Source organism: Carettochelys insculpta, chromosome 1 (assembly GCF_033958435.1).
Source record: "Carettochelys insculpta isolate YL-2023 chromosome 1, ASM3395843v1, whole genome shotgun sequence".
Lineage (NCBI taxonomy): Eukaryota > Metazoa > Chordata > Testudines > Carettochelyidae > Carettochelys > Carettochelys insculpta.
The window spans coordinates 250,555,349-250,581,291 of NC_134137.1; the positions used below are offsets into that span (position 1 = coordinate 250,555,349).

Sequence of the window (25,943 nt, forward strand, 5' to 3'; positions counted from 1 at the left end):
GGTGCTGTCATAAGAGGCAGTCTGAAAGCAATAGGTAAGGTCCAAATTGAGTAATGAGATCCATGCAGTTGGACATGCAGGTTTGCATGAAAGTGTCCCACTGATGCCAGTAGTGTGCTGCACAGACATGGAGTCCACTGCAGTGATCTGAGTGCAGGACCAGGGCAGCATCATAACTGTGCTTTATTTGGAAGTGATATATCTGTACATGTTCAAGTTCTGATGAGGAGACACTTGGTCTAAACGTCGATATGCTTTTGGTGGTGCTAGATGACCTCAAAGCACTGTAAAAACGAGTTAGTCTGTTTGTGAATCTGAACTCCTGTCTTTTATTCTCACTTGCAAAATACATGCTCTAAAAACCCTGAACAGAAATAATCTTGCATATCTTTAAATTACCCAAGGAAAAACATTGTTCCATAAAATTCTGGGGACCAGGAATGAAACTCTGGCTCCAGCAAAGTCCATTGACTTTTTTCTGTTGATACCAATGGGACCAGGATGTCACCCCAGTTCCTTGAGATATCATTTTTCTAAATAATTTTATTTTTAAAGCAATAGCAACATTTACAGAAAAATAAGAACACTGTCATAGCTGGTGAGGAAAAAAAGTAAAAACCACACAGTGAAAAGCCTCACATCCTCTTTTGTAAGACATAGGATGAAAATCCACTATATTGTTTGTTTCTCAAAAGGCATATGCAATGTGGCACAATATCTCAAATATACATTCTATATAATAAAATACTGTCTAACTAGTGGATCCTTAGTTATATGTTGGAAACATCCTTTACAAGCCAGCTTTACATTCCATCCGCTTTTAATATTTAATTCAAGGCGGAATCAACAGGAAGCTAATCCCACAAACTCACCTTTCAAGCCTTAAAAAGGTAACAATGGACGTGATATGACACATCGTAATCCACAATATAAACAAACAAAAGTCAGTGGTGACAGACTATTTTAAAAGATACAGCACTCCCACAACGTTCCTGTGGTTGTGAATTGTTAATGTGATGAAACACTGGACATTTATACACACAAAAATGTCATCTTGTCAGACTGAGAAATAAGGTACTATATCATTAATCACTATTTTAAAATAATAAAACAAAAACCATAATGATCAACATTCAGACCTCCATTGATTTCACGGAATAATTTCAGCCTCAAACCAGTTGTGAAACAGGTTCCTTCTCTCTGCCCAGTCAGTGATTTATTTATGCCTATACATGGAATAACACTTTTGTAAATGCTTCTGAAGTGATAATGAAAATGAAGGCTAATAGTAATTGGACAGCAACTTCAACATTGCCAGCTGTGTTGCTACACAGTTCCTTTGTTCTTTCGCATCTGTGTAAAATGAACTGCAACATGTGGAGGCTTAAAGAGGAAAAGCTTCTTTCATTCATCATTGGTAGAGTCAAAAAGGAAGGAACTTTTAACTGTCCATGGTACCTTCATAGGTCCTCTCCAGAAGTAGTACATATTATACATAAATGCCCTCAGGGTTAAAACCAGATGATAGTGGATTCTGCAGAATTCGAAGATTGCTGGGAAGCTGCCTTGATGAACCTGGGCGTTTCAGGGACCCAGACTGAAATGGTGTCTCTGCACAAGAAAGATAATTACTATGATTTACTTAAATAATTACTAAATGTTATTTTGCAACATTTAAAGAACACACTTATTTCCTGGAATACTGGCATGCTTGGGTACAGCAAAACACATAACATGCATACCCCTGCCTCTGCAGTGATTGACATGCAGCTTAAGTCATTTTAATGTGAGTTGTTAGTGGGCTCTGAAAATGCATACACACACTGCGCATATACAGGAGGACCCATGTAGCTATGTACCCAAAAGATCACACTCCCTGCCCTCCTAAAGCCACCATTAACAGACTGGCTTTATGCAGGGACTGCCAATGAAGGCCTTGGAAAAGAAGTGCTTACACAGAAGAATTTCTGAAAAGTGAGAGGGATAGGGTGAGATGAAGGTCCAGGGGGAGAGCTGCTTCCTGCAGGGGCTGTCACAGCAGAAGCTAAGTTACCTGCCAGGTACGACAGTGACTCCACCATGGCCACAGCCACAATTTGTGTGAATATACTCATAATGATATTACATAGTAAATAAGATGTGTGTGTCAGATTTTTTTTTAGTGTATGCAAAAGAACTTACATAACATACTCTTGCTACATAGTTATTGTTAATCAGCTAATCCCTCAGTATCAAGAGTTCATCTGGGCTGCATCTAAACTAGCAAGATCTTTCCAAAGACTTTTTGAAAGAAGGTGGCTCTACATGCACAGTGTTCTTTCGAAAGTAAATTGAAAGAATGTGGTGTTCCTTTAGAAATTGCTCTTCCTTTCCTGTTTCAGGAAGAGCACTCCCTTCTGAAAGTTTCTTTCAAAAGAAAACCTGTGTAGATGCTCCATAGCTCACCCTATTTTTTTTTTTTTTTTTTTTTTTGAAGGAACAGTCCTCATGGTACCTGATACTTTGATCCCTTGCTCATTCTTTCGAAAAAGCAGGGGGCTGTATGGATGCGCTCTTTCTATCTGCTTTTTTGCGTGGATGCACTCTTTTGAAAGAAGTTCTTTCAGAAGAGATCTTCCAGAAAGGCTTTTTTTGAAAGATTGCTGTAGTGTAGATGTAGCCCTGATGTTTCATAGATTAGCGTTAACAGATGAGAGAATTACATTTTTTCTTACAAAACTTCCTAATTTGTACCTCTTTCGATCTGTGTGTGTGAAGCCTCCACTTCAGCAGGGTCTGCTGGTAGCACTGTGACCTTTGTTCCTGTCTGCTGGATAAATTGTTGGAGATTTACTTGTCTTAGCTCTTTTGTTAGCTGCTCCAGTTCTTGTTCTCGGTCCTAAACAGAAAGGGGGAAAATGACTGTTTAGAGGTGTGTATGTCTGAAACAGCCAAAAATTCTATCCATCCATTTGTTCTTGGGACAAGTAATGGCTTTTGGTTGTAAATAGAACATTGGTAGTTTTTAAGATGTTTTATTGATAAAATAATTTTTGTTTACTACATAAAGGCTGTGTCTACACTATTCCAGATTCCCTTATCGGGGATAGGAATAAGGGGATTTCAAAGTTGCCGGGGTCCTTTCGAAAGGAGCCCTGTCTGGGCAAGCTGTGCAGCTGCGAGCTGCGTCAATTTCAAAGTGCCACGGCTGCTGGCATGCTAATGAGGCGCTGAATATGTATTTCAGCGCTTCATTAGTAAACTTCGAAATGGCCATTTGCATGGCCATTTCGAAGTTTTAGGCTAGTGTAGACACAGCCAAAGTAAAACAATACTGCATCATAACAAAAAAAGCAGTCAAGTAGCACTTTAAAGACTAACGAAATTTATTAGGTGAGCTTTTGTGGGACAGACCCACTTCTTCAGAGCATAGCCAGACCAGAACAGACTCAATATTTAAGGCACAGAGAACCAAAAACAGAAATCAGAAAAAAAAATCATCAAGGTGAACAAATCAGAGTAGAGGGGCAGAAGGAAGGCAGAGGGGGAGGAAGAGTCAAGAATTAGATTACGCCAAGTATGCAAACGAGCCTCTATATAGTGTCCCAGAAAATTCCCATCCCAGTTCAAACCACGTGTTAATGTGTCAAATTTGAATATAGAAGATAGTTCAGCAGCCTCTCTTTCAAGAGTGTTGGGAAAATTCCTCTTCAGTAACATGCAAACTCTTAAGTCATTAACAGAATGGCCCACTCCATTAAAATGCCGGCTAACAGGTTTGTGGATCAAGAGCGTTTTTATGTCTGTTTTGTGCCCATTAATTAATTGATTCTGCATCATGTGGACTTACATACTTGTCAGGAGTTATTAGATCTTTATATTTGTTTCCTTGTCCTCTCTCACGTGCCATTTAGCTCACCCGAACAGAATTTTAGCACAGTAGAAGTGAGAGGTCCTGATAATGTATATTTGGAGTGCAACTGAGGCCGACCTTTTGTCCACTGGCCAGGATTCTGAATATCTGGCTCCAATTTGTGGCTCTGCCACTGACTTCTTGTGTAATTTTGGAAAGTCACTTATTCCTCTATGCCTCTTTTTCCCCATCAAAACTGGGAAGGATGCTTCCTTTTTTATCCCCTTTGTCTTGTTTATTTCAACTGTAAGCATGTCTGGGCAGGGACTCCTCCTTGCCATACTGTGCATAGTGCCTAACATTTATTTTGCAAGTACATTTTAGAAATTGCACTGGTTTTAAGAAACTAAATCCTCACAGCTTGTGCCAAAATTCTTCAGACTTTATTTTGTCTCAGCTTGCATTACTATATTATATTCAGAAATCAAGTAGTCAAAAATCAGGAAATTGCACAAGTGTTGACTCTGAACTTGTTTATTCCAAGTCTATCCTATAAAATACACAAAACAGTACTTCACTGAGGCATACATTTAACACAAGAAAGAGGATCAGAGCACACTAAAATCATGGAAGTGGCCAAAAACAACAACAAAAGCATATTGTGAATACCCTCAGCCTTTGACTTCTGAGTAGTGGATTATGACATTTTCAGAAGTATCTATGTCTCATTGAATTAAGCTCCTAAACCACTTAAGGGCTTTGACGGCCACCCCCCGGTTCACATCTAATGTTGCATGTATAATCATTTCTTTTTTGTATTTAAAAATCTTTTTTTCCAAAAATACTAATCAAAAGGAAAGGAAAAAAATAGAAATTACTAAATCAGCACATGCTTGACTGAAGGTGTTCTTAAAAGAGAGAGGGAGAAAAGGGATTAGGAAATTTTCAGAAAAATGCTGACTTTACATGTTCATATCCGCAGAACAACTGAACCAGTTTTTCTCCCTTCCTTACTCTGCAAAGATAACAAGCCACATTTATAACTTTTAATGTCAAATTAGTTAGTTATGCAAGAATAACTCTCAGTCTGACATTAAGGTGAAATGTGTCCTTCTTCCCCTTCCAGAGTTCAAACACAACTGAACGGATTTTGCTCGTTGTTGTGGAAAAAAAGTCATCTTTAGGTTGAGAACAAAGCACTGAAAATTGGTCTAATAGGAATTTGCCTGGGATAGTCACAGCATGTGAAAAACAGTGAGAGTGGGAGTCTGAACTTAGTCTCAGTGGAGGTTATTACCGTTATTTAAATACAATAAATGAACAGAGGGTTTTCCTAGTATCACACTAATTAAAGGGATAATTTGTAATGTGACTGGGATTCAGGGGTGGATGGCTAGACACATACACTTAGAGCATCCGTGTGTTTTGTTTCAGATGCCCAGATTAACCTTATTTTTATTTAGCAAAAAGCTTAAATTGATTTGGTTTATTGGAACCTTTGGTTCGAAGGATCCCAAAGTCCTTCACACACTGATAACATGATCACTTCACACAACTCAGCCACTGTGGAATGCAGCAGCGATTTAAGTACAGGATATTTAAATAAATATGAGTGCTATAACCAACTGAAATGGGAGTGCCTTAATTCTAGGTTACCTGGGACATTAGATGTGCTAAGAATGGGGACATTGGCTTCCCAGTGTCATTTTATCCCCCATTGTTGCTATTCACCACTCAATGGATTTCCATTTATATTCATTATTTCATGCTCTACTTAGGTGCAAGTGACATCAACTTTTGCAGGGAATAAAAAAAAGCAGTGACTTGATTCTCTGGTGATACAGGCTCTGTAATTGCCTGAAGCAGACAGAAAACAGGATCTTGAACTTTAGCAGGTCAGGTGGGGAAAAGGAAGAACTGTTCTCCAACCAATTGTTTTATAACCTGTTACTTTAACTAACCCATTCCGATACCACTTTTGGATCTATATCTTTTAAATATTATGCTCAGGGAAGATTCTGGAGAGCAGCACTAGAGAGGGAGAAGTTCAGCCCCCAAAATGCAAAGAACAGAAGTAGCACAAACTTCAGTCTTCATTATCCCAATGAAACGCAAAACTCTGACTTTAAAAAGGGATTATTTTTCAGTTAAGAGGGTGGTCATGGTCTCTGCCAAACTGAAAACCAAATATGGTGTAAAAGCCTCTACGTCAGACGTGGACACCCCTCCACTAGCCACTCAGACCACTCAGTGGTTTCACACAAGTCACTGAACAGCCAACAGTTGGCAATGGGTTTGGGTCACCACCAATCAGCCCTGGCACTGAATCTGCAACTAGAGGTGAAATCATCTGTGTTGCAACTAAATTCTCTTTAAAGGGCACATACCCAAAAATCTTTATTACATACCTTGGCTGCGTCTACACGTGCACGCTACTTCGAAGTAGCGGCAGTAACTTCGAAATAGCGCCCGTCACGTCTACACGTGTTGGGCGCTATTTCGAAGTTGAAATCGACGTTAGGCGGCGAGACGTCGAAGTCGCTATCCCCATGAGCGGATGGGAATAGCGCCCTACTTCGACGTTCAACATCGAAGTAGGGACGTGTAGACGATCCGTGTCCCGCAACATCGAAATAGCGGGGTCCTCCATGGCGGCCATCAGCTGGGGGGTTGAGAGATACTCTCTCTCCAGCCCTTGCGGGGCTCTGTGGTCACCGTGGGCAGCAGCCCTTAGCCCAGGGCTTCTGGCTGCTGCTGCTGCAGCTGGGGGTCCGTGCTGCATATACAGGGTCTGCAACTAGTTGTTGGCTCTGTGTATCTTGCACTGTTTAATGAAAGTGTGTCTGGGAGGGGCCCTTTAAGGGAGCGGCTTGCTGTTGAGTCCGCCCCGTGACCCTGTCTGCAGCTGTGCCTGGCTCCCTTATTTCGATGTGTGCTACTTTGCCGTGTAGACGTTCCCTCGTTGTGCCTATTTCGATGTTGGGCTGAGCAACGTCGAAGTTGAACATCGACGTTGCCAGCCCTGGAGGACGTGTAGACGTTATTCATCGAAATAGCCTATTTCGATGTCGCAACATCGAAATAAGCTATTTCGAAGTTGGGTGCACGTGTAGACGTAGCCCTTGAGAGACTAGGGGGGAGGTTAAAAAAGAAAAAGGCATGAGAGTTGGCTGTTCAGTGTCTTCAGGTCTTTGACTAATTAAAACTTAAACCTACTCTCTTTTCCCAGGCAGAAAAGGTGTTCTTACTTGTAATCTTTTGGTGGCTTGGCCCAATGATCTTTCTACAGCTTTAATGCCATTTTCCAGCCTCAGACTTTGTTGGCCCTGAATATCAATTTCCCCTTTCACCTTCTCAATCTTCTCTTTGACCTCTTCTTCATTCACCTGTGATTCCTGAACTTCCCGGTGCAACTTCTCTGCTTCAAGGCCGCTCTCCATACTGTGGATCTGAGCCAGATAGTCTTTTAACTTGCTCTCGCACTCCAGGATCCTTTGCCTGATCTCCACAAGTTGTTCCTTCAGCTGCTTCTCATTTTCTTGCTCAATCTGCAGTTCATTTTCCCAGAACTCTTCCTCTTCAATCTCTACTTCATTTCTTTTGATCTTCTGTTCTAGTTTGATAATTTCCTCTTCCAAGCTGGAGCTGCTGTACTTCTGTTCCCAGTAGTGGATTTCAGCCTCATTAGAGTCCAGCTGCTTCTCAATGGATTGAAGCTTCTCAGTCTGGAAGTGGATCAGTTTTTTCAACTCTTCAGCTGAAGTTTTACAGTTGAGCACCTTTTGCTTGAACTCAGATTCTTTACCTTTCCCAAAAATGTCCATTAAGCCTTTTGCACCCCCAGTGAAGGTCAAAGATTTCCTTTTTGGCTCTCTCCTTTTTATTAATTTATCATTCTGAGGCCTTAGCTTGGCTAGTGGAGGTAAGCTTTGTCGGTACAAAGTTCTTTCAGGTATTCGAGCAACACTGTCAGAAGTCGGTCTCTCGCTGAGAGATGGCCCTGTGCGGCGTAATATTAACTGCACATCACTTGCATACTGTCCCCATTTGTTCAATGAAATTATAGGGTTTTCATGAGGTGCCAAATGCCTCTCTGTATCTCTCCATTTTTCTATCAATGTGTATCTCCCAGTACGACCTATGGAAGAAAATGAGAATGAGAAAGGTGAAAACTGCCTGTGTAATAACTAAAACAGCCAAGAGAGGGAACTATTGGATAATGATATTTCAAGAGTGCTGCATAATCTAAATAATTCTGTCATACATTTTAAGGCCAGGAGGGACCATTATAATAATCTAGTCTGATCTCCTGAATAACACCACACATGTTAAAATCTGATACAGTAGTTCCTGGATCAAACTCAATATCCCAAGTCCAATATCTGAGCACTAATCTCTCACTGACCTTAGAACACATTTAAACAGTGGTATATAGGAGGCAGATGTACAACTCTAGTACTCCGTAGGATTGGCATAATTTTTTTGAATGCACCTTCCGCACAGCGTTTTGAAAACTGTTAGTCTACACAGTGTTAATTGCATTGCAGCTGCACCCATAAAGGGCCAAGTACTTTCCAATACATATGAATACAAAGCCATCTACTATGCTAAAATACATTTAAATGAAGGCAACAACATCTGTTTTGCATAATTTTGCACAAAGTAACAGGGTTGGTGCATTAATGATGTAATTTCTTTTTTAGTCATGAATTGCACTAAGACAAGTTCTCTTAGCATACAAGAGAAAATGAAAACAAAATTAGTATTGGGTTTCCTTTGAATTTGTGACTTGAAGCATAATACCTCCTGGAAACTGTAGGACAAGAAGCCAATTAATGACCAGTAATGTGAAGACTGTAACCCATAATTAGGGTTGCCAACCTGCCCAGTTTCACCACTCTTCCAAAATTGGGCTCTGTCCCCAGAGGTTACGGTAGCCAAACCAGGAGATTTTAGGCTGCTAAATGCCCGGTGGTTCAAGGGAGCTAGTGCAGGCTCCCTGCCTGTCCTGCTCCCAGAAACAGCAGGCACATCCCTGTGGTGTCAAGTGGGGGAGCAGAGGTTCTTTGCCCACTGCCTCTGCCCTGAGTGCCAACACTTCAGCTCACATAGGCCAGGAACTGTGATCAATAGGAGTTTGGGAGCTGTGCCTGCAGATAGAGGTAGCAAGTCCTCTGGCTTCCAGACAGGGTGCAATACCAACTCCATGGGTGCTCTGGGGCTGCAGCACCCCGGGGGGAGTGGAGGGAGGAAAATCACCCACTAGTGGCAAACTTCCCCCAACTCCTCTGCCCCATGCCTCTCTCATACTGGTGGCCTGTACTTACCAACTCCTCCCTTCCTTCCCAGTGCTTCTGCAGTGCTGCAAATAGCTGATTTGTGGCAAACTCTGTGAGGGAGGGAGGGAGAGGAGCAGGGATGGGGCATGGTAGGGGGAGGAGGTGAGACAGAGGTAGAGTGGGGGCAAAGTTGTGCACCTCCCAGCAAGAGGAGATGCTGCACCTACAACAAAGCACAGCTATGTGGAGTGCTAGCAGGCAGGGAGCCTGCCTTTGCCCCAGGGCAAAACCAGAGCTTGCACCCTGTAACCCTTCCTGTACCTCATAAACCCAAGCCAGAGTCTGCAGCTTGAAACCCCCACCCTTGCCCTGAGTCCTCTTTTCCTACACCCAAATGTCCTCCCATAGCCTGCATCCCACTTCCCCTCCTGTGCCCCAACCCCCTGCCCTAGGCTCAGCCCAGACCCACTTCCATGCTCCAGACCCCTCCGCCCAGCTGAGGGCACACACCCCAACTCTCTGCCCCAGCCCAGGGAAAGTGAGTGTCTTTGGGGAAGAGCAAATGCCAGCAGGAAGGGGCAGGGTACTGGCATCAGGGAAGAGGCAGCACAGGGGACAGGACAAGGGTGTTTGGGTTTGTGTGATTAGATAGTTGGAAACCCTATCCACAGTTAAATCCCCAGTTCACCAGGATGATGCTGACACAGCGTTATTCTAATCTAGGAGAACGTTTGCGTCATGATCAGCATCATGTGAACAAACATGATTGCTGACAACCGTGTCAGGATTTCAGACAGTAAATGAGGCTCAAGAGATACCACTTGAGGACGCCAAGTGGGGGACTGCTGCTACTGGTCTCAGGAGAATTTGCATAGCAGCAATCTCTCAATTTTTTTTGGAGCTTCTGAGGATTCAGAAAGATGCTTTGATATATTGAATCCTTTTATGATTATGTGATGATTTCTGACCTCTATCCAAGCAACTGGCTTCAGAATGCAATATGGTTTATAATTTTCCATAGAGGAAAAAAATAAATGATGGGTTTGCTGCCACCAAATTATACTTTATACATTTATTCAGGTCCAAGGGTCATTGCTTCCTTGCTTTCCTCTACAATTAGACTCAACAGAATTAGATATATTTTAAAAAAAATTCAATGGATAGTCATCTTTACTTTTAATTATTTCCCCTTTTTTATTTAAACATTCACAGTTGCATGAAGTTATAGGAAGCAGCTTGAAAACAGGTAAGAGATCAAACAATTATTTAATGACATTAGCTATGGAGATTCAAGAAGCTAAAAATTTATAACTGTCCAAAACACAAATTGTCAACTTTATAGCTACGTCTACACTAGCCAAAAACTTCAAAATGGCCATGCAAATGGCCATTTCAAAGTTTACTAATGAAGTGCTGAAATACATATTTTAGCGCTTCATTAGCATGTGGGCGGCCGTGGCGCTTCGAAATTGACGCAGCTCGTCCAGACGGGGCTCCTTTTCGAAAGGACCCTAGCTACTTTGAAGTCCCCTTATTCCTGTGATCAGATGGGAATAAGGGGACTTCGAAGTAGGTGGGGTCCTTTTGAGAAGGAGCCCCATGTGGACGAGCTGCGCGGTGGTGAGCCGCGTGAATTTCGAAGTGCCGCGGCCGCCTGCATGCAAATGAGGCGCTGAATATGTATTTCACCACTTCATGAGTAAACTTTGAAATGGCCCATTTGCATGGCCATTTCGAAGTTTTTGGCTAGTGTAGACATGGCCTATATGTCAAAATGTATAATTATCCTTAAATCACACTCAAGTATTTTCTCTGGCAAAGTAAGAAATATATTGCTTAAGCTTACATTTCAATTAGCTCTACAGCAGTATTTTTTTCCAGTCTGTTGGGGGTGAGCATGATGAAACAGACATTCACTGACATTTACTAATAAAAAATTAATCCTTCCAAGCCGGTCTATAATACTAAGTATGGAGTCAACCTGTTAAGTCTTCTTCCCCATCCACCCCATTACCTTTTTAATACTATTGTTAATTTAAAATAAAATCTTTGCAAGTAGGGAAAAAAATAAAACTGAACTCTTCCTAACTTGTGAAGATTTAGTGAGGAGAAAAAAAAAAACCCAGTATCATTATAAACAGGAAAATGAACTGGGAGTGAGTCTACCTGCTTTCAAAACATGCAATGCAATAGTTGGTAACCAGAGTTAGTTATTAGAATAATGTAATCATGTGCTCTCTTAATACAAGCTCACACATTCTTCAGGGGAAGATCAGAGAACAAACCCCAGACTTCTGGGTTTATTTCATCACTTAAATAAGTGCCTGAAGTGCAAGTCTTTTTAAACAAACATTCTCCTTTTCCAAATTAAGTGTAATTGTATATCTTATCCCAGATAAAAGGTGAAAGATGGATATCTACAGGACAGAATTTCTTCCCTTTTCCAGCTCTGAACACTCAAGTTACGTCTACACATGGGGGCACGCCACCCAGCTCAGGAGGCTTTAGAACCTGAGTTCCATCCCAAGATGCAACTTCAAAGCATTGTCCACACTAACATTTTTCGAGTGCTAGCCCAAGTCTGTCTACCTTAATTCACTGGCTTGCTGCCATGGGGCTGTATAGACATACCCTTACTTAAGAGGCTGATGGGGAGTTGAGGTTGTATTGTAAGCTCACGAGAGAGTCATCTGGAAAGATTCAAAGAGAAGATAACCATCCCCCAAACCACAATTCCTTTCCAAAACATCAAAGTTATTGTAGTGTTGTGGAGGACAGTCACATCTGGTTGGAATTACATTCACACAAATACAGCAGTTTTTTTTAAGACACACACATGGGGTTGTTGTAAGCTAACTAGTTGATACCATTATATATTCAGACCATCCTTTGAAATCACGCTTTACAGTACATTGCTAATGCATCCAGAATTACGACTTCTGTCTCACTTTGGGAGCACCTGCTTCACTGTGCCAAAGCACTAAAAATGCCATTGAGAGAGACTGACTAAAAGAAAGAAAACTGGAGCTGACTAGTCATATTGACAAGACAAAGTGGATGTAAGGTCAGTTATTAGCCAAGACTGGAGGATGAGCTCTGTGTACTCAGAAGCTGATCTCTCTCATCAACAGAAGTTGGTCGAATAAAACATATTACCTCATTCTTTGTCTCACCAACATCCTGAGACTGACATGAATACAGCAACATTGCACAGAGTCATACTAAGGAGGAGTGGTTTTTTTTGTGCCAGTACTTGTCAGTACTGACAGCTCAGCAGCCTCACCCATGGGATTGGCCATGGGGAGGGGGCAGGGAGCTGTCTGAGTACCAGCACCTCTTTTTTCCCACCCCCGCCAAATACAAAAAACAGTACTGCTAATGATACTGAGCAGTTAATAAGAGGGGAGGGAAGAACAGGGCTCAATACATTCCTGCAGTAAAGGAGGGTTATGTACTTACACATCACCTAGTTTCCACCCCATGAAAAAGTGGGAGACAAAACGAGGTAAGCAAAAATGGAATGAGCAGTCTAAATGCAAAAAGTAAAAAGCTGTTTATAGTGATTCAAGATAAGCACTGGAGGAAATTCTATCAATTTGCCAATCTACTTGTCTGAAATTCATGGAATCAGTTTTAATGTTTATTGGCAAAAAATAGTTGGGGGGGGGGAAAAAAAGCCAGTGTTCCAAGAGACACAGTTGTAAAAGTTTGCCAGAACAAAATATTCTACACCTAACATGCAGTATCTTCCAGTTTGTACTAAGCCGCCACACTACTATTGATGAAAATCAAGCCTAATGCAGTTCTCCATGGCAAATTAAACACCACAAATCTAAGAGGAAAAACATGTTCCAGAATCTCAGAACAAAAGGTTGTAGTTTTGCACTTTACTGGTTAATCCTAAATGCTCATAACTTTTATCATGCAGGCACAATGCTACTAATGTTCTTTCGGTGTCAGAAAAGGCCAGGTTCAAGGAAACCTTGTAAGCCTAAACAACTGCCCGCTAGGTGAGTGCTCAGTGTGCAATTTTTGTTCAGTTTGCTGCTGAAAGCACTACCGTAAAGCAAAATCAGAACAAGGACAAAAAGAGAGAAACATGGCAATCTCAGAAGAAAATGCATAAAGGATTATTTGTTAAGGTGTTGGACAAAGATGTAAATTTTCATATCTTGGGTTATGATTCAAGGTCTCTATTAACCCTAAAAACAATAAGTTTAACCGCACGAAAAGAAAAAAAAACCTCCCCTGCAATACAGTCCAGTTAGTAATTTTATATAATACAACAACAATGCTTTGAATCCAGTGCTGTCCTAAAACAAAATAATCTTTTATCCAAGCTAATTATTATTTGGTTTGTTCTCCAGGCCACTCATGGCCGAGATTAATTCTCTGTTCTAAACAAAGTTCAGATTCTAGTTATAATGGTGATTGTAATTCACAAGGAAAAATGGAAAAGTGCGATCACAACAAACCTTAGCTTAGAACATGTCAGAGGCAGAAGCCTTGAAAGCTAAATTACTGTAATCTGCTACCAGTAGCAGAAGGAGACCAAGTGTTCTGATTCCTAATGGATCTCAGAGCAAAGAAAAATTTACTGTTTTTTATTTCTTGCAGCATATGTTCCATGCCAGCAACTCATGACTCAATATGGCAGTGTATATTTCTGAATTGTGCAGTTTAGATATTTAATCACACAAATGCCCACAAAAAATGAGGTTGAGAGAAAATTAAAGTTGTACAGTTAAGCATTCAAAAAGGCATAAATGTCAAAAGCTAAGGTTGCATGTTCAGCTTTAACTCTGACCCCTTGTGCGTATATATTACAACGCTGTGTTTATTTAAGATGCATGCTTAATATACCCCAAAACAACACAATTACATATTTGTCTATACTTGCTAAGGTATAACAGAGACATTTTAAAAAAATATCTAAGCTATCTGCCTACTGGGTCATTGAGCCAATGAAAATGATCTATCAATGGACAAACTATATTGTCAATTCATTACTGAGAGAAAAGAAATCAGCAATCCTGTATTGTACAATTTCCTCTTGGTAAAACAGCAGTGTGCAGGAGCTGAAGAAGCTAGTGAGAAAAATGAAGGTCCCCTATATATGCCAATAGTTTTCCCACCAGTACCCTATCTTGTTATACTTCCACCAGAAATACACAGTCTAACAGGGACCATTTGCTTTTCAGTTTTAATCTACAATTACTTCCATGGACTGTTTGGTAGTTCAGTGTATTGCCAAAATAGGTCATGTTTTTCCAGACTTTTAGAAATTTTTGGTAGTCTTCCCTCTAGCCTCTCCGATTTGTCCGTATCCTTCCTCAACTGGCACAGTACTCCAGTTGAGGCGTAATCAGTTCAGAATAGAGTGGAAGAATTACTTCTCATGTTTTGCTTTCATCTCACAGGACAGCTTTTGTCTCATCTGTGGCCAATGGGAGCTGCCAGCCGCCGCACATGCTGATGTGGGCTATGTCAACACTAGCCCCAAACTTCGAAATGGCCATGTAAATACATATTCAGTGCCTCATTAGCATGCGGGCGGCCGCGGCACTAAGAAATTGACGTGGCTTGTCCCGACGGGGCTCCTTTTCGAAAGGCCCCTGGCTACTTCGAAGTCCCCTTATTCCTGTGAGCAGATGGGAATAAGGGGACTTAGAAGTAGGTGGGGTCTTTTCGAAAAGGAGCCCCATTGGGATGAGACGCGCGGCGGCGAGCCACGTCAATTTCGAAGTGCCGCGGCCGCCCGCATGCTAATGAGGCGCTGAATATATATTTCAGCACTTCATTAGTAAACTTCGAAATGGCCATTTGCATGGCCATTTCGAAGTTTGGGGCTAGTGTAGACACGGCCGTGGAGATGAATAAAGTGCTGGTGGCCCACTATGGCCTAACTCTGATGAACCGCCTCTGGCCTGTGGGCTGCATATTGCCCTCCCCTGGCCTAAAGGACCCAGGGTAAGAATGATATAGCACTGTGTTGTCAAAGAGACCTGTGGACATGTGGTCGATGAACAAATAATGCCTTAGTGTGCCAGTAAGAAATTAACAGATTCATTTTGTATGGTTCAAAATGATAAATAGCCTAGAGAAGGTAAAGCAGGTTCTTCCATTTATCCACTCTCATATTGCAAAGGACACGGAGACGGTCCCTGGAATAAAAGACTGCAAATGTTTAACTCTCAAAAGCAGTACCTATTCCTCATGATGTATATTCAGCGTTTGGAACTCACTGTTACTGGTAACACGTAGGAACACAAGGGAACTGGACATTTGTTTGGATAACAACAGAATCTGGATAGTTCCAATAGCCTGAATTAACAGCCACCAACAGTTTGGAAGGAATATAAACTCTTATGCTTCAGGGCTTAAACCAAATTCTAAAGGGAGGGATTAGAGAAAGTATTCCCCAATATCCGTAGGACTCTCTTGCCATAGTTCTCCCACTTTATTCTAATGTGTGGTATGGCCAAAGTCAGAGAGCACAGCAGATTAGATGGATTTCGGGCCAATCTGGCAATTCCTAGTCACAATGTGACTGCTGTGAAGACAGCTGGAAAAGAAACATGCATGTAGCCAGCATAAGAAACAAATAGATTTAATATAGCCCCTTTCCTACCAAATTGGATCTCATGTGTGAGTTCCTAATCCCAGGAAAGTGATCGGAGAGAGAGAGAGAAATGTAATATGACAATTTAAAAGGCTCACTGTTTTGTAACATTCTTACTTTTAGATTACATATGGCTGAACTGTACTTTCAATCAACTTTTTTATTTTAATGTTTGAAACATTTTAGATCAGATTTTGTTTGATCTAACAAAAGTAGCAATGCTAAAGCTCTAATGGAACTGATAATAATAATTGGTAGTTTTCATTAAAATTGATGAAGGTTTGAACTCAATTTTGACCTTCGAAGCTCACATTTGATTCACAAAGGCTATGTCTACACTTGCCCCCAACTTTGAAGGGGGCATGGTAATCAGGGTGATGGGAGATTACTAATGAAGTGGTGTGATGAATATGCAGCACTTCATTAGGCAAATTTTCCCCCGCAGCAACTCTGAGGAATAAAGGCACTTTGAAGTGCGTACGTTTACACAGCATGCTGGCACGTCCAAGTTTGACAGTTCAAAGTTGCCATGGGGGAGAATTTGCTTCATTAGTAATGACCCATCACCCTGATTACCACATCCCCTTCGACGCTGGGGGCAAGCGTAGACATATCCTAAGCGAAACAGACTTGAGCTATTTAAATCCATCGCAATTTAAAGCCATTATTCTGGCTACCTGAGAACTCAATTTCCTTTACATTCTAAGAATGATTAAAATAATCAAAAATTAAAAAAGAGTAGAGTTTGAATTACTATGTGCTTCTGTGATCTCCATTCATGAGAAGACAATGAAAATCAGATTTATACCCTAGTCTTACAGAAACATTCATGCACACAACTATACTGATGAAAATAGTCCTATTATGTTCACTGGTACTGCACATGTGTGTAAAGTTATTAATGGGCATAAGTGACTAGGGCTTTAGGGCTTGTCTAAATGGCAAGTTATCACTTTGAAAACCAAGGTGTGGGCTTACAGTGTATGAGCCTGCAGCACAGTGAAATCCCACGTGGACACTACCACAGCAAAAAGTCCAAAAATGCTATTGTACACCAGGTTGCCCTCTGAGGCTTTCAGTGGACTGTAGCAGTGTGAACACAGGATACTGTACAGCAGGCTGATGCACTGTAGAGTCACATCCCACCTTGTTACATGGTAACCTGCCATACTGCCAAGCTCTCAGCTTATTATGTCCTTCCATAAAAAGGCATGAGCCCAAAAGTAATACCCCTATGTTCTGGCAAGCTATTATTTTTCTGATAAAATACTTTGCATTCCTCTATTGCTGTTATCTGAGCACACACATTCAGCCCTATATGTGATACAATCATTTTACAGATGAGTTAAGTCAGGCAAGAGATGTCCAAGTAAGCAGCTTGCCCAAAAATCAGAGAGCAAGTCATGGCAGATCTGAAAGTAAAACTGGTTTGGCTCATAGTTGCCCCTCTACTACTACACAAGACATTCCATCTCATTAACAAGAGCTAGAAAAAACACAAATGCACACTTTATGTGATGATAGCGTTATTAGATTATTGGAAAAAAAGAAATTATTTGAGCAAGGCATTATTTCAAATTTGCAACACTAATCTGTGTCTACACGTGCCCCAAACTTCGAAATGGCCATGCAAATGGCCATTTCGAAGTTTACTAATGAAGCGCTGACATGCATATTCAGCGCTTCATTAGCATGCGGGCGGCAGCGGCGCTTCGAAATTGACGAGCCTTGCAGCCGCGCGGCGCGGCCAGACGGGGCTCCTTTTCGAAAGGACCCCACCTTCTTCGAAGTCCCCTTATTCCCATGAGCTCACGGGAATAAGGGGACTTCGAAGTAGGTGGCGTGCTTTCGAAAAGGAGCCCCGTCTGGACGCGCTGCGCGGCGGCAAGGCTCGTCAATTTCGAAGCGCCGCTGCCGCCCGCATGCTAATGAAGCGCTGAATATGCATGTCAGCGCTTCATTAGTAAACTTCGAAATGGCCATTTGCATGGCCATTTCGAAGTTTGGGGCACGTGTAGACGTAGCCTAAGTTAGCTCATCTTAATAGCATACAGTAAACCCCATTTTATGTGGCGTGAAACTAGCATTAACACAAGTTTCACACAATGCAAAGATGCTGGGCTCTCAGCCTGCCTAACTTCACACAGCTGCAAGCACACAGGCAGGCTAAGAGCCCCTTCCCCCTGCCTGCCAAGAGCAGTGCTAGGCACCACTCTGGGAAGGTAGGGGGAAGGATTTTAGGTCGCTTAGCTAACTGCCCCTGAGGGCAGCCAGGCAGGCTAAAACCCCTGCCCAGAGCCCCAAGAAGTGGCAGCTGTGCACACGCTCTGGCACCTGGAGACCTGGGGAAGTGGCAGCCATGGGCGCCCCCTACCCCGCTCCCAGGGCCCCATCCCATCCCCCAAGCTCTCCTCAACTTAGGCGAAATTCAAGGTACATCTACGTTGCATGGAACACAAGCCTTGTGTACGTTTAGGAGTTACTGTATTATTCTTACGTTCTATTGTTGACTCAGTTTGTGGACACAGCAATGATCATCGTAAGTTACCTGTGTAATTTGCAGTGTTGTAGCAATGTTGCTTCCAGGATATTGGAAACCAGATGGGTGAAGTGCTATCTTTTACTGAACCAACTTCTACTGGGGCAAGAGACAAGCTTGTGAGGCACACAGACCAGAGCTTTATGTAACTTGGACACTTGTATTTTTCACAAACAGAAGTTACTCTAATGAAAGATATTACCTCACCTCTCTTGAGGTAACATATACAAGTTTTAAACTATACTGTTTTATACATCATGATTACTTTATTGTTTCTGCATTAAAACAAACCTGAGAGTGCACTTTGTCTTCTTTTTAAGGGTCACTATTTATTGTGTGCAAACTCAATAATGTTCTGTTTTTCCAAACCCACTGTATATTTGGTGCAACTCAATTTACTCTTGGAGCTTTTACAGCAAGTGTATTCTACAGCCAATTTTGGTGATTTCTTTAATAGCAATTACTTCCAGAAAAGATAGCCTTTATGTGATTTTCCAGATCTAATCCTAGGTAAGCCATAAAAATACGGTAATGCATGTTTGAAACAACTTGAGCAAATCTTTGCTCTTTTTTCATGAGTCCATCTAGGCTTTCACAAAGAAACAAGTACTCCAGGAAACCAATAAAAATTGCTTTGATGGACTCTTCAAAAATGCAGACAGCTGTGGCTCTTGTTCAATGGGCCCATGCTTTGCTGTTACACTGCTACAGCTAAAAACATCCCTATTTAAAGCAAGGCTATCATTTTAATTATTTTCCACAGGAAACTGTGGCTGGGACAGGAAAAAAGCAGGCTGAAAGGGCTTTGGCTACAAATTCAGACTTAACTTTCCGGACACTGAAATATTGCATTTCCATGAAACAAACATACATTGTCGTTTTGACTGTTAAAGACGCATTTATTCTCTGGTGGGGAAGGAAATCATAGCAAATTCCATGGGTGGTTATAAAGGGCAGAAGTCAAAGGAAATCTCTACAGAAAAATGGGACAAGTATACTGATGACAGCAATATTCATTGTCGTTCTTCTGGCGGATGTCATATTTAGAGTAGGGAAAGAGGTTTTGAATGGAAAAACAGAATCATAGATAATTAGGGCTGCAAGAGACCTCAGGAGATAACCTAGTCCAAACTCCTGCTCAAAGCAGGTCCATCTCTACCTATATGGATAATCCTTTCCATAGCTTTACCACTCTCCTAGCCTATGTCTACACTTGCCCTGCAATCAGGGTGATGGGAGATTACTAATGAAGTGCTGCGATGAATATGCAGCATTTCATTAGGCAAATTCTCCCCTGCAGTAACTTCGAAGCGTCAAACTTCAAAGTGCCGGCATGCATGTAGCTGAGGGCACTTTGAAGGGCCTGCACTACTTCAAAGTGCCTTTACTCCTCAAAATTTTGGGGGAGTAAATGCTACTTTCAAGTTCCTGTGGGTACATGCAAGCCAGCACTTCAAAGTTGCCATGGGGGAGAATCAGCCTAATGAAGTGCTGCATATGCATCACAGCACTTCATTAGTAATCTCCCATCACCCTGATTACCTTGCCCCCTTCAAAGAAGCGGGCAAATGTAGACGTAGCCCTAGAGAAATAGTTTCTTAATATCCAACCTAGATCACCCCCACTGCAACTTGAGACCATTGCTCCTTGTTCTGTCATCTGTCACCACTGAGAACAGCCCAGCTCCGTCCTTTTCAGAATCCCTGTTCAAGTAGTCGAAGGCTATCATCAAATCCTCCCCAAACCCCACACACACTTTTCTCTGTTGCAGACTAAATAAGCCCAGTTCTCTCAGCCTCTTCTCATAAATCATGTGCCCTAGTCTTCCAATCATTTCTGTTGCCTTCCACTGGACTTTTTCCAATTTGCCCACAACCTTTTGTAGTGGGGGGCCCCAAACTGGATGCAGTACTCCAGATGTGGCTTCACTAGTGCTGAATACTACAGAACAGTCGCTTCCCTCGTTCTGCGGGCAATGCTCCTACTAATGCAGCCCAATATGCCATTAGCCTATGTCACCATGTTCTTCCAGACAGGGATCAGCTTTATTCTACAGCAACAAACTTGCAATGTCAATGTTCACTGGTACCACAATGAAGAACTAGGGCCTTCAGTTGAAACGTACTTATGCAATGGGGCCTGATCTGTTGGAGGATTCTAAGTACTGCTGTAATACAAATGTTACTGATGCGTTAAATCACCCAGCTTTTTTGCGGGTGGGTGGGGGGGAGATGGAAACTTAAGAGGTTTCTAGTTTTCAACATTCTAAAAGAGGGGAAGTAAGAGAAAAAATATTTTTCTTTACCAAAAGCTGCACTGGTGAAATGCTGATAAAATGCCTTGCAGAAAACATCAGAAGTACTAAGGCTGACAGAAGCAGAAAACTAGGAGGACTTGTTTTTAAAATGGACAATGATGCGTACAATGGCAAAAACAGCTTGTGTCTCCTGGCAAAAGTTCTTTTTCATAGGGAGACTTCCTGCCTTTCCATTTAAGCTGCAAAGGTGCTTGTTTTTAAATTTTACCTTTTGGAGAAGAAATATTAGTTTCCTTTTATGGAAGTTGGGTTTCTCTGATTCAAAACAGAATGGTAAAGTTTTCATCTTGTAACAAATCAGCTAGTAATGGATGAAACCTGGACAGTGTGACATAATTGGGAAGATGTTTCAGTAGCGCTAACTACAACTTGGCAGTTCTACTTCTTTATGAAAGAGTACTGCGCATTATCTTCTCCAGAGTGCTAAGACTTCCAGCTTCTTCAGCTCTCTAGGAAAATGTATCATCAGAGAGCGGTATTCCTTTGATCATAATGATCACCCTGATTTTTTTTACATCAATTGTGATAGTTAGCTCAAAATATGTGCAGCTTTTCTGTTTGACCTCTAGGTTTAGAAAACATCATATTACTCAACTTTGGCTTCCAAGTGAGATAGAAACAAATCTAATTTGATTAGAAATTTTGAGCAGTATCGTTTGCTATGTATATCTATGTCTAGCAAGGGAATAAAAGGGATTGAAAATGATGGAGATATGGATGCTACATGAAAAGTTCACCGTTTTTTACAACATATCTGACCATTTACACCAGCAACACAGACTGGATGGACACAAGGTAGAAATGTGCTTTCCATGGAAGAGCCAACAGAAAGGACCAGAAACTTGTAAGGTGTAAGCTAAAAGCCTTAACATTCATCCAAGTGTATAAGTGGCAGAACTCTTACTCACTGCCACCTGGTCAGGCCTCAAGTTCCCAGGAAGTAAGTCCTCAATGGGTGTGAACTATCATAGCTCCATCACTTTGAATAGTGTTCAAATGACATTCCTCCACTTACATGTCTGTCTGGTACTTTTCCATCCAGAGTCCTTATTGAGGGCTAAGAAACTGTTGGTGATTTTTCTATTCCTTCCTGAGATCATGAGGTTTTCACCTGTCTCTAAATGGTCAAGTGACGTGAGGCCTCACTTTCAGGTTGGCGACCTGTCTTTGCCTGTGGCCTCATAACTTTTGAAGACCCACAGCACCAACTGGCCACTGTCAATGGGAGAGATGATGAATGCAGGCATCATGGTTAGGGTTTAAAAGTTGGGGGTCACTGGAGTGCGTGATGAATGTCCAGGTTAGTTTTGGTTTAAAAAAAAAAATACTACTATTCATACTTCTCTGTCTGCGGTAGTAAAGGGTGCCACCACGGGGAAGATCCTGATATGAAACTGGTTAAAATAATGAAGAAGAGAAGCAATTGAGACACGAGTGAAAGTTAGGCTTAATGGCAATATATGGTTACGCTTCTGTGGAGAGAGAGTGTTTCTGCTTGTTGTTGCTTCTCTGGCCAACAGGAGAGTCATAGAAGCCCACTCATCACAACAAAGAATGGAGAAATAGCCGAATGCTACCTAACACATAATAAAGGAGTCTGGGATAGAGTGGAAGTCCAGGAATTGGAGATCCACCAACTGGGTGAGCCCAAACAAGAATCACTGATAAATGAAGTGCAGCCATTTGACTGGAGATGAAAGAAATACAGGTGGAAAAGCACCAGACTAAGACTGAGTTGAAGGAATTCCACTTGTGAGAGAAGAAAAATGTCAGATGCTGCTAGACAGAAGTAAGACTAACACTTGCAGAGGAAGGGACAAAGAAAGAAAGACAGCTAGAGTGAGCAGAAAAGCACAAGCCAAAAAAGGGAAGCATGAGTTATGCTGTGAAAAAAAACAGAAACAAAGTGCAGAACTCAAAAGTATAGTGGCCCTATCTGACCTCCCCCTTTTTACAACCACTTGTGAATTTTTTTCTTCAGTACTTGAGGAAAGAGGCCACTGCTTTGTATTTGAGATAGTCTGTTAGCTTGGAATGACTTTAAGGGCTACTGGCAATTACCATTGACCAGTGCTTTCATCAGATGAGCCTATTGCCAAATTAGTTTCACACTTGCAAGAGGTCCTCATGTTGTTCTGGCATGAATGACATAATTGCTACATTCCAGATTGGCCAAGAAATAAGTTAATAAGGTCTGTGCAGCTTTGGAATGGGTTTTAATCTAGGATGGCCACATCATCATGTACAGTTAGTAACAGAAAAAACAAAGAGTACCAGCAAAGCTTTGGAAGCAGGCCAACACCAATCTCTGAAGCTGATGATGATTAGCTTGACGTGGCCAGTGTGACTTACCTAGGACGCTGACTCTACAATGCTGCAAATGAACAAGAAGAACCCACTAAGATAGAGGCCAATAGTGACTGTCTCGTATTCACCACAATATGCCAGATGAGGGTTTTCCTAAGGCACTGAAGGGGCTTACGAATGCATATGATTTTTTTTTTTTTTTAAAAGCACTTCTGGCAGCTCCTACTTATGACTAACATATCTGACGAGCTGGTATGGATGGACAAATCTGCATGTATGGATGCACACAAGATGGCACTTAACTTGCTGCTGGCAGAAATGAACAGAAGATTGGACGATTATTCCCCTTGTTGAATGAGTTTTAAAAAATAGAAGATGTCCTTTCATCCAGAAGGCTGTACAACCTGCCTCAAAATCTGTGGCTGGCTTTAGAGGAGGCCTAAGGGAGACAGGCACTAATGCACTGTTCTCCTTCCAGGTTAGTAGCCCTTTACATTTTGGCACCTGATAGCGTTTACAATGCCTGTCTTTATGGCTTGAATGCATAAGCCATTATATTTGGTACACAAAAAACTTTAGTTCAGAGACATACATGCAGAATACAAATTGTGTTGCATGGGGGTGATGCATCAGACCACTATTATCAAACAGGTCTGATGGTCTTCAGTAGGCTCTAGCAGCACAGGAAAGATGTTGGGTCATTTGAGAAAGGACTGGCAGAGAGGGAAACAGTGATATCTGGGGAAAAGAAGAAAAAAAAAGTTCTAGCGATGGGTCTATGGCAAACAAGGCCAGTTTAAAGGATAGGTGTTATAGGAATATGCCTTCATCCCTTAGCTCCAGGAGTCACAGTAATGTAAAATTCTAATACAAAAAGTACATTTCCAGCTCTCACTGTTGCAAAGAAAACGTGATGCAAATGTAACTGATGCAGCAATTTTTGCTGGACTTTGCAGAGAAGCAATAGGTGTAAGAGGAGCGAATTGCTCTGTTCATCCCACAAGGTTGTGAACTCAAAGCTACTGGTTTTGAGGGGTCATTTGCCAACACTCCCCTTAGTGGGCTATGTATATTGGGCTTGACAAGGACCTTTGCTGCTCTTAACCCATCACAGTTCTGCTGAGACGGTGTCCACAGGGGTTCTTCATGGCATGCGTTTCCTTGTTTGGGCGGGGTCCAAGACTTTGTAGCTATTTTTAAAACCCTACACAAAGTGAGAAAAAGAAGTCTGGCAACACTGCTCCCCTCCCCAAAAGCACACTTTGAAAAACAAAGCCCTGCACACACAACAACATTCTTAAACCTGTAGACTATTACCCCTTCCTACTTCTTCATGTAGGAACCAATGATACAGCCAAGAACAACTTTGACGAGATCACGGCAGATTACGTAAACCTAGGGAGGAAGATCAAGGAATACAGAGCACAGTTGGTCTTCTCATCTATCCTTCCTGTGGAAGGAAGGGGTCCATGTAGGGATCGTCGAATCACAGAGGTAAATGCGTGGTTGCGTAGGTGGTGTAGCAGGGAAAGATTTGGTTTCTTTGACCATGGGATTCTGTTTCATGAACAGAGATTGCTGAGAAGAGACGGGATCCACCTCACTAAAAGAGGAAAGAGCATCTTTGCGGGCAGGCTTGCAAACCTAGTGAGGAGGGCTTTAAACTAGGTTTGTCGGGGGAAGTGTGGAAGGAGGACGAAACAATCAAGTGGGTTTCCTGGGTGAAGAGGAGGAAGTGGGCCAATCGGCCCCTTCTAAGATGCCTGTACACTAATGCCAGAAGCCTGGGGAACAAACAGGAAGAATTAGAGGCCCTGGCACAGTCAGACAAGTATGAGGTGGTTGGAACAACGGAGACTTGGTGGGACAATTCACATAACTGGAGCACGGTCATGGAAGGTTATAAATTGTTTAGGAAGGACAGATGGGAGAAAAGGAGGAGGAGTTGCCCTCTGTGTCAGGGAGCAGTGTGATTGCTCAGAGCTCCAGTATGAGGAAGGAGAAAATCCAGTTGAGTGTCTTTGGATTAAGTTTAGAGAGGTGGAAGTAACAGAGGTGATGATGTAGTTGGTGTCTGTTATAGACCACCAGATCAGGGAGAGGAGATAGATGAGGCTTTCTTCAGGCAGCTAAGTGAAGCTTCCAAATCACAGGCCCTGGTTCTCATGGGAGACTTTAATCATCCGGACATTTATTGGGAGACCAATACATCAGCACACAGACAATCCAGGAAGTTTTTGGAGAATGTTGGGGATAACTTCTTGGTACAAGTGCTGAAGGAACCGACCAGGGACCGTGCGCAACTTGACCTGCTGCTCACAAACAGGAAAGAACTATAGAAGAAATAGAAGTGGGAGGGAACCTGGGCTGCAGCGACCATGAGATCGCAGATTTCAGGATCTGGACAAAAGTAAGAAAGGTGAGCAGTAACATACAGACCCTTGATTTCAGAAGAGCAGACTTTGACTCCCTGAGAGACCAGATGAGCAGGATCCCTTGGGAAATGAAGATGAAGGGGAAAAAAGTTGGAGAACGGGCAGTATTTTAAAGAAGTCTTACTGAAGACACAGGAACAAACAATCCCGCTGCATAGTAAGAAATGCAGACATGGTAGGCAACCAGCTTGGTTTAACAGGGAAATCCTTAGTCAGCTTAAATTAAAAAAGGATGCATACAAGAAATGGAAACATGGACAGCTGACTAAGGAGGAGCATAAACATACAGCTGGAGACTGCCGGGCAGTAATCAGGAAAGCAAAAGCACAATTGGAACTGCAGCTGGCAGGGGATGTGAAGAGTAACAAGAAGGGTTTCTACAGGCATGTGGACAATAAACAGGTTATCAGAGAAGGTGTGGGGCCATTACTGGATGAGGGAGGTAACCTAGTGACAGATGATGCAGGAAAAGCTGAAGTACTCAATGCTTTGTTTGCCTCAGTCTTCACAGACAAAGTCAACTTCCCCATGAAGGTCCTAGACAATGTGGTATGGGAAGGTGGAGGGCAGCCATCTGTGGGGAAGGAACAAGTTCTGAGCTATCTGGAAAAA

At 42.1% G+C, this 25,943-nt stretch overlaps 1 protein-coding gene across 9 annotated transcripts in view; it reads right to left on the reverse strand.

Annotated features, from left to right (window-relative positions):
* Positions 1-305: 305 nt before the first annotated feature.
* RASSF8 (Ras association domain family member 8) overlaps positions 306-25,943 on the reverse strand; it is a 130,545-nt gene continuing 104,907 nt past the window's right edge. For 8 of the 9 annotated variants that reach the window (XM_075004499.1, XM_075004482.1, XM_075004492.1 and 5 more), the window contains 3 exons: positions 7,081-7,970; positions 2,734-2,878; positions 306-1,611 (listed from right to left, as the gene is read on the reverse strand). In XM_075004499.1, the coding sequence (XP_074860600.1) occupies positions 1,490-1,611; positions 2,734-2,878; positions 7,081-7,970 (1,157 nt within the window). In that variant the 3' untranslated portion in view covers positions 306-1,489. The remainder of the gene's footprint in view (positions 1,612-2,733; positions 2,879-7,080; positions 7,971-25,943) is intronic. The other variant, XM_075004507.1, reaches the window with a different exon arrangement.